This window comes from Coffea arabica, chromosome 10c (genome assembly GCF_036785885.1).
Source record: "Coffea arabica cultivar ET-39 chromosome 10c, Coffea Arabica ET-39 HiFi, whole genome shotgun sequence".
In the NCBI taxonomy this organism is placed as follows: Eukaryota; Viridiplantae; Streptophyta; class Magnoliopsida; order Gentianales; family Rubiaceae; genus Coffea; species Coffea arabica.
Window position 1 is genome coordinate 5,783,626 of NC_092329.1, and position 9,368 is coordinate 5,792,993.

The 9,368-nt window shown below is 43.8% G+C and overlaps 2 protein-coding genes across 2 annotated transcripts; both read left to right on the forward strand.

The window, feature by feature from the left end:
* Positions 1–938: 938 nt before the first annotated feature.
* Positions 939–3,940, forward strand: LOC113712859 (cytochrome P450 81Q32-like). The gene is made up of 2 exons (XM_027236462.2): positions 939–1,996; positions 3,125–3,940. Exons 1-2 carry the CDS (start codon positions 1,085–1,087, stop codon positions 3,743–3,745), a joined length of 1,533 nt encoding a protein of 510 aa, XP_027092263.1. The 5' UTR covers positions 939–1,084; the 3' UTR covers positions 3,746–3,940.
* A 455-nt stretch (positions 3,941–4,395) lies between these two features.
* Positions 4,396–6,336, forward strand: LOC113712204 (UDP-glycosyltransferase 90A1-like). Its single transcript, XM_072068487.1, has one exon. It carries the CDS (start codon positions 5,027–5,029, stop codon positions 6,179–6,181), a length of 1,155 nt encoding a protein of 384 aa, XP_071924588.1. The 5' UTR covers positions 4,396–5,026; the 3' UTR covers positions 6,182–6,336.
* Positions 6,337–9,368: the final 3,032 nt, after the last annotated feature.

Consider the following 9,368-nt stretch of genomic DNA (forward strand, 5'->3'; position numbering starts at 1 on the left):
TTGAAGCATAATTTTCTTGAAGAAGAGGGGCCGGGCCACACTGATTGTATTAGAGCATCCACAATACTATTACACTTTGTGGAGTGTAATCCACATGCCACGTCAGCATTCCACTTTCTCCTCTTTTATTACACTTTCACTCACAATGGATTACACTCCACAAGGTGTAATAGCATGGGTCCACAATTAATCAAATATTTATTTTAATAATGCATAACTCATATCCCATAAATAAATAAAGTAATTTTTAAAACTAATTTTGTTATTTTTAAAAAATAAAGTACTAACTTTCGTTAAATTTTGTACATTTTGAATTTTTTTATTTTCTAAAAATGATATTATTAATTTTTAAGTTTGAATAATATATCTTTTTCTATGTTTCAAAAATAATATATTGTTATTTTTTAAAAAATAATTATGTAGGAAATTAAACAAATATTTGATACTTCAAATGCGAAGATATCATAATAATTCATACTTAATTAATAATTCGGAATGTAATTAGTTGAACTCCATAACATAATATTACATAAGTTAAATCAAATAAAATACAAATAATAACAAAATGAATACTAATTTTCATTGTCATTGCCTTCGAATCGTTCCCAAATATGCTCGACCAAGTCTGATCGAAGTTGATCGAAGTCTGATCCCAAATATGCTTTGTGCTGGAATTTTATCGTTGCCATAGGGCTCACATTCAATGGATTACACGCATCATACATGTGATGCGTGTAATCTCCATGACACGGCTCCAGCGGTGTAATGGCTCCCCATTACTGATTACACCCCCATTGGAGCTGCCCTTATGTATAGTATAGCTCGTAATGGTTTTAATCTACTCATAACAAATTCACTCTCCCAAACTCAAAAGTCATCTTTGTATATAGAATTTAGCCAACGATTATAATTGCACATTTTAATAGGAAGTTTCATAGGCTGGCTGTCAATTGCAACCTTACAAGAAAACGAGATGAAGACCACTCAGAGTCACAAGTCCAACAATAAATCCACTAACTCTCATTAATTAAACCCCATCCATCATTCAATCCCAAATAAACCAGCAAGAAATCCGCAACTATCCATGGAAGCCTTGTGTCTCTACCTTCCACTTTTCCTAGCATTATACATCTTCACCAAGCACTTCCTCAACAAAATCCGAAACCTTCCACCTAGTCCCATCCTTAATCTCCCCGTCCTCGGCCACCTCCTCCTCATCAAGAAGCCTCTTCACCGAGGCCTAGCCAAGATTTCCAACCGTCATGGCCCGGTCCTCCTCCTGGAATTCGGCTCACGCCCAGTCCTCCTTGTCTCCTCCCCTTCCGCAGCCGAAGAATGCCTCAACAAGCACGACATCGTTTTCGCCAACCGCCCGCGTCTGCTGGCTGGAAAACATCTGGGATACAATTATACCTCAATGGCATGGACGTCCTACGGGGATCACTGGAGAAATCTACGGCGGATAGCTTCACTGGAGATCTTGTCTTCCCACAGGCTTCAAACGCTTCACGGGATACGTGTTGATGAAGTAAAATTGATGCTGAAAAGGCTGCTTTCAGCTTCAGAAAACAAGAAAAGCGTGGATATGAAGGCCCTTTTCTTTGAGCTGATGTTGAACGTGATGATGAGGATGATTGCTGGGAAGAGGTACTATGGGGAGAATGTTGGGGAAGTTGAGGAGGCTAAGAGGTTCAGGGAGATTGTAGAGGAGACGATGAGAATTGGTGGAGCTTCGAATATGGGAGATTTCTTGCCGGTTTTGAGGTGGTTAAAAGTGGGAAAGACGGAGAAGGCCTTGAGGGTTTTGCAGGAGAATAGGGATCAATTCATGCAGGAGTTGATCAAGGGATTTAGGAGTGCAAAAGATGCAGAAAATGGTGGCGGCGATGCAGGGGAAACAGGGGAAAAGAAGAAAACGTTGATTGAAGTTTTGTTGACCCTACAACAGAAGGAACCTGAGTATTACAAGGATGAAATCATTAGAAGCCTAATGCTGGTATGGTTACTCTGATAAAATCCTTTCTGGTTCTTCTTCTTATTTTTTTTCCGGAAACGATAATGAATTATATTAACTTGTGTAAAAATTTACACCTAATGAGCAAAGGCTCAAGCTGCACTATACAAGTGTCTTCGACACTGAGGATTTAACCATTCCTCATCAAAAAATATGCTTAGCGCATAAAAACTGAGGTTAGCTAAGCTATTCGTCACTTCCCCCTAGCTAAAACAAATGAGCATTCCACAAACATTGAGCTTAAATCGTAGATGTCCTCAATATGAGAATGAAGTCGAATGTCCGTAGCCCTTTTGGTTTCTATCATCTTCAAAAGCTGTCGCTGTGTGATTGCTACTTGAATTCTCCTCCATTGCTGCTCCCTTGCCTTTATCATTGCTAGCTTGATGGCCACTGCAGTATCCATGAGAATGTTCCCTGTGCTATATTCCTTTACTGCCCATGTAGCTAGCACTTGATCATTTCCCCTCACTGCCACTATGCCTATTCCCATCTGACTTGCTTTTCTCTGAGTGTCAAAAGCTAGGCAAATGGTTATAGGACTTTCAGTACTTGTGGTTACTGCCTGCTGCACTACAGCTTCTGTTGTTTTTGGAATGCTCATCTGGTTCTTCTTCTTATTAATGTACCTAATTTGTTATCATTTCTATGTTTCCCTAGAAAATGTCAAACTTCGATTAAGGACAAATTAATAGAAATTGAAAGTAATTCGAAGATTAAGTGACTAAATCTAGATGGCCAAAATCTGCTTTCTTTGAGTATAATGCATAACATTACTTCAGTTGTCTTATAGTAATTGAATTGCTTTCATTATTGTGCAATAAGTTATGATGAATAAGAAAAATTCACTGGTACAGTCCAAGAATAGAGTTGACCGCATGGTGTGAACAGGAGTAGATCCCAACGTATTGGGCTGGGGGCCTACTTTTCTTCGGTGTTGGCATTTGACAGTGAAGCAGAAAGAAAGTATGATGTCTAGCCAACCGATGTCTAAAGTTGGTTGATGACTTTAGAAGCAAATGTCATTGATCATGCTCTTCATTCTAGCGTTTACCACTTTCTTCTTCTTTTCCCAAGTGCATTTCACCATTGACCACTTTCGTATTGCAGGTTTTACTAGCAGCAGGTACCGATACATCAGTGGGAACTATGGAGTGGGCATTGTCACTAATGCTGAACAATCCATCAACTTTGGAGAAGGCACAAGCAGAAATTGACAGAATCATAGGAAAAGAACGTTTATTAGATGAATCAGATGTGGCTAATCTATCCTATCTCCGGTGCATAATTAGTGAAACATTGAGGATGTTTCCAGCAGGGCCTTTATTAATTCCCCACGAATCCTCCGAGGAATGTGTGGTTGGGGGTTACCGTGTCCCTGGGGGGACAATGTTGATGGTCAATTTGTGGGCTATCCAAAATGATTCCAAGAATTGGGAGGATCCAAGAAAATTCAAGCCTGAAAGATTTGAAGGGCTTGAAGGGACTAGAGATGGCTACAAATTAATGCCTTTTGGTTCTGGTAGAAGAGGTTGTCCTGGGGAGGGATTGGCCATGCGCATGGTTGGATTTGCTTTGGGATCAATTATTCAGTGCTTTGATTGGAGCAGAATCAGCGAGGAGATGGTAGATTTAGCTGAGGGGCCTGGACTGACTATGCCTAAAGCTCAACCCTTAGTCGCCAACTGTCAAGCACGACCTGGAATGATCAGTCTTCTTTCTCAAATTTAGACTGCGACGAGGATGTATCTTGACTCTTGAGAAAGGGTGGGCACTATTTTCCGCGTCTAATTCTTGTTTGAAGAAAAAATATGTACTAGTAAAAAAAAATCTTGTTTTATATATTTCGCTTGTTTCTTTAAGGGAAAAAAATGATGGAGTAATTTACTTTATAGTAGTTGGTATTTGATGACGCCAATTTTTAAATTTCCTTGTTTTAAGTTGGAATTTTCACAGCACAATAATTATACCTTGCAACTCCTAACCGAAAATGACTCAACCATATATTTATTCATTCCCCTAATGTCCACGCTAAGCAATATCTTAGTTGGCAACTTCTTGATCGGAAAAGTCAAGTTTTCTCTAATGTTGATAATCAATGAGAGATAAAAAAAATGAGTATGTAAAAAGTCTATCTATTTGGACAACCCTTCTTAAGACATATTTCAGATAAAAAATACAAGATTAATTAGAACAAATAAATATAAAGAAGGGCAGGTAAGATTAAATAGGCAAAAATATATAAATAAAAGGAAGAATAATAATTATAGTATGTGTGTGTATATATATATAAAATAGATTAGATAAATTTAAATATGTTAACGAGTGCCTAATGAATACCCGAAGAAATCGAAAATATGAAGATTTTTTTCCGTAGAAAAACTCGAATATGAGACGTCTCAGTTGCACTCCGTCCCTATAACCGCCCAACCAATCCCTTCCCTTTAGTCCCTGATCACAAAGATTGCTAGATGGTAAAGCAGCAGCCTTATCCGAGTTGTTGAATCAATCAAGTCCGTGGACTCTATTTCTTCCTTTGAGAGTTGATGGAGATGTTGAGCCCCTGTTGTGAGTTGTCAACTTCATTTATTGTGACGCTTAAGTAGCACCAGCTGAGGTTTTATTTACTCCATTAGTTAGATTATAAAATTGTGTAAACCTTGAATCAAGAGTCCTGGATTCTGGTAACCATGATCATAGTTTAATTACTACCAAAGAGAGAACAGAGAATCAATTGTGTTTGCAAGAAACAGAGAAATGGCTCCTCCTCCTGATGTTTTGTTGTTTCCATTCATGTCCAAAGGCCACATGATTCCATCCTTGCACTTAGCTCAGCTCTTCCACCACCGCCACGGCGCTGTAATAACAATTGTAACCACCCCTGCAAACCATTCCATCATCTCTAATTTCTTCTCTAACTTCCACAACAAAATCTCCACAGTCATCCTCCCTTTCCCCTAGAACATCGACGGAATACCACCAGGCGTTGAAAGTACCGATAAACTTCCATCCATGTCTCTATTTATTTCCTTTCTTAAAGCCACCAAATTGATGAAACCCCACTTCGAACAAACCTTAAACACACTCCCAAACCTCACATTCATGATAACCGATGGCTTCCTACATTGGACACTTGACTCTGCCCAGAAGTTCAGTATCCCAAGGCTTGTTTTCTATGGTACAGGCATTTATGCCACGACTTTGGTTCAAGTTGTAGGCCCGACTTCTCTGCTCCAACGAGGAAAATCAGACACTGAAGAAATCAGTTTTCCTGGGGATGATTTTCCATGGATCAAGTTCACAAGAAATGACTTTGACCCAAAAATTGCCTATCCAGAACGTGATACTGAGTACTTCCAACTTGTCTTGGAGCATGGCAGAGCAACAATGAATAGCTATGGCCTTCTCGTCAACAGCTTCTACGAGCTTGAGTCCATTTTCCTGGACTATTGGAACAAAAAATGTGTCCCCAGAGCATGGTCAATTGGACCTCTCTGCCTAGCTGCCCAGCCGTCAAAATCAGCCGGCCAGAAACCTTCGTGGATTCAGTGGCTAGACGAAAAACTACCACAGAAGAATCCTGTTTTATACATTTCGTTTGGATCACAGGCAGAGATATCTAAGGAGCAATTGGAGGAGGTTAAAATCGCATTGGAGAAATCAGGAGTGAACTTTTTGTGGATTGTTAGAGGAAATGATCAGTCAGACTCGAGTGATGGTTTTGAAAACAGAGTCAAAGACCGGGGAATAGTAGTAAAAGAGTGGATTGATCAGAGACAAATTCTTGATCACAAAAGTGTTCAGGGATTTCTAAGTCACTGTGGATGGAACTCCGTGATCGAGAGCATATGTGCAAAAGTTCCGATATTGGCTTGGCCAATGTTGGCGGAGCAGCCACTGAATGCAAAGATGGTGGTGGAGGAGATAAAGATTGGGATAGGGGTGAAGACTTGTGACGGGACCTTGAATGGTTTGGTTAAATGGGAGACTTTGAAAATGGCTGTAAAAGAATTGATGGAAGAAGAGTCTGGAAAAGAGGTGAGGAAGAATGCGAAGGAAGTTGGTGAAATTGCCATCAAAGCTATGGAAGAGGGTGGATCATCTAGGAGCTCATTGAGTCAGGTCATGAATGAGTTGTCAGATTTGCAGGCAAAAAGAATTGCATGAAAGAGAAGCTTCTTCCTACAAAATTTTTCTCTGAAATGGAGACACAAGGGGATTGGGTTGTCAGGGCAGCGCACTTGTACATTTCATGCTTGTTGCATAATGAGTTTTAACCATATAAGAAAATCGATTATCGTGCATGATTGGCTTTGTTTACAGGACATATGTAAGGTTTTGTTCGTTTATTTGCGTGAATTTAGTCACCAAAAGCACAAAGAAAGTTTCCGTAAACACACTAAACGCAAGTTAAATACAGGGTCATGGGCAACTTGCAGCTGCCCTTGTAGAAGCTGAGTTCTGCAATTTTGTTTTGGTGTTGAAGTGGTGAATTCGGACCGGCTAGGGTGAACCGTGAACTAGCAGTGCTACAGTTGAAGAGATCACAACGGTCTGGATCACCTGCTTAGGTTACGAAAGGGGCTGAATCCCCCGGTAGAACTCCGAAACTTGAGTTAGTTCGGGATTGGGAAAATAATTTAATAGAGAGAATCAGTATATGATTTTTACCAGGAAATTGGTCATCCCCATCTTCAATAGAAGTCTTGGGTATTTATAGAGGATGGACAGGAAAGAGGGACTACTAGCCCGGGTCCCTAGAGATCTGCCATGGGCAGAACATCAAATAGATGTGATGGGCTTCTGCGAAAAGGCGCGCCGGAACAGTTGTCAGGGTCTGGCGGCGCATGTCAGGGCAGCTTTATCAGAAGTGTCAGAGGTGTCAAAGATCATGTCCCACAACTTCGGTGGTCAAGTCCCTATACTTTACCTCGGCCTTATGATAGAAGACCTTGGCCGAGGTGATAGCTGAGCCGAAGTCACGGCCCCCGAGGGCCTGTCGAGGTGGAGGATCCAGGAGTGCTACAGGGCGAAACCCCGGCACTATCCGAGCTGGAAATACCCTCCTCACTAAGCCCCCCAAGCCTTGGGAAGGGCGAAGTCGTTGCCTCCCGAGGTTGTTACTTCCCGAGACTGATAAGCGTGTAGGACACGGAACACATCAAGTACACATCAGGACTGTGCGGATGGGACTGTGAAGGAGGTGAAATGATGGCTGTCAGCTTTATTAACAAATCCATGGATAGACGCGAAATAAACGGTCTGATGAATAGGACTTTCATTAATGAGGAAAGAGGTCGTGCCCTCGAGAATTCCAAAAGTTTCGCCTTTTCATCTTCCCCCTGTTGGCCTATAAATAGGGGTCCCCTTTTTTACCGTTTCACTCTTTACTGGAAATCAAAAATCACCTCAAAGCTCTGTTTCTCTGTTTTTTCACTTCGGCAATCCCTTGAACCACATCTTCTGAGTAAGTTCACTTCTCCCTCTTTAGTAATGGCTAGGACAGCGCGTATCCATAAAGAGACGGTGAGGCCTGACTTCACCGAGGCAGAGAGGCCCGACCCGTCCGAGGAGAGGACTGCCGAGGAGAGGACCGCTTCTGCGGCCGGGGAAGGGGAGGCCGGAGCGTCTCACCAGACCGAGGTACTCCAAGAGGAAGAAGAGGAGATAGAGGTTGAAGCTGAGGTCCTTTATAACGACGACCTCGGCAACGAGGTTCCCAGGGATGAGGGTGTGCAAGAGCCGACCACCCCTCCGGATATATCAGCCCTCAACTACGGCCAGATGCCTACGTTTGGCAGCGTCATGAACCAGACGCTGGTAGCCGAGGTGATTCGCCGGTATCCCTGGAGGAGGAATTACAGCCTCTATCCGCCTCGGCCACATCAATCAGCCGCACTGCTACCAAGGGGTAGGGTGGCCATTTATGTGGATCAACTGGAGGCCGGGCTCAGAATGCCCACTACGAGATTCCTCAGGGACTGCTTGAGGTATTGGGGGGTGAGAATCACTCAACTCACCCCCAACGCCATTCGCGTTCTCGTCGGCTTCCAACTGCTCTGCCGACATCAGGATATAGAACCCACCGCCAATCTCTTCCGCCGATGTTACTCGCTCAAAAACAGCGGAAGTGAAAAGGGATGGTTTTACTTCGGGAACAAGATCCCGAAGTTGGTGGTGGATGCCCCTACTTCGATAAAGGAGTGAAAGGGGAACTTCATTTTCGTCCCAGCTGAAGACTTCCCTAGAGGGTTCTGGTGGAGGCCTCCCACCCCGGTCAAAGAGACCTCTCCGGGTAAACTGGAGGAGGACAACTTCAAGAAACTGACGGGGTCGGGCCTCAGGATCAACTGTTGGGATTTTCCCGAGGCAGTTCTTGTTGACGGCGGGTTCAGCCGAGCTCTGATCAGCTCGGATCACCCCGTCTTCTTCTCCTCTAGGCTAAAGAAACCTTGTACTTTTCCATTCCCTACTCTGTTTGTTTTTCCATGATTCTAACTAACTCTCTTTTCGTACTTCGCAGTGACGAGGGTTTCTGACTTGATAACGTCCGGGACGGCAACCGAGGTGGCCAAAAGACCGAAGAAACGCAAGGAAACTGCCGAGCCCTCCACCAGACCGGCCAAGAAGACTGCCGCGACAACGGCTAGCCGGACACCTCCCGTGGTGATTGTGGGGGAGGGCTCACGCACCTCAGCCACTCCTGGTGGATCCCAAGCCTCAGCCATTCCGGAGGGGGTCCCCATTCGAGGAGTGACTATAGCTTCTCCACCCCGGGGTCAGGGTGTGACGACTTTTCCAACTCGCCCCGTCACGGGGTCTTCACTGTTCAACCTCCACCACGTACCTTCTCAAGAGGTCGGGGAGGACAAGAGGCACTCCGGAGCACAGTGGTGCCCGGAGTGGAGCATCAATGTCAACGACCGCTGCAAAAACCCTCTGGTCGTACAGGAGCTCCTTGTGCATTCAGTGCTGCCGCGAGACAACACTTATGCCAGGAAGCTCACCCCTGGCGAGCTAATGCAGAGTGCCTCAGTGTCCTGGGCATCCACCACGGCCTTTTTCGCCGAGATGATTCAGCATTACGGGAATTTAATGGAGAAATATGAGCCACCAGAAGAGCTTCAGAAGAAAATTACCGAACTGGAAGAGAGACTAAGGGCAACCGAGCTGGAGCGAGATAAAGCCGAAGCAGATAGAGACCGGGCCGAGGTGACAAAGAATTCCCTGATAACTGTCCTCGGTGAGGAAAAAGAGAGAAGAGCCCAAGAGGAGCAGTCATCCAAGAAAGCAATAGAGATGGCCGGGGTGTCAGCCTTGGAAGCCTTCCGCAAGTCGGAGTCTTTCAATCGCG

What these genes read in the sequence shown, in the direction of transcription:
- LOC113712859 (XM_027236462.2), top strand. Translation starts at nt 1,085, where the DNA reads ATGGAAGCCTTGTGTCTCTACCTTCCACTTTTCCTAGCATTATACATC. An exon ending in TCATTAGAAGCCTAATGCTG is followed by an intron (nt 1,997 to 3,124) that starts GTATGGTTACTC and finishes TTCGTATTGCAG; the next exon opens with GTTTTACTAGCAGCAGGTAC.
- LOC113712204 (XM_072068487.1), top strand. Translation starts at nt 5,027, where the DNA reads ATGTCTCTATTTATTTCCTTTCTTAAAGCCACCAAATTGATGAAACCC.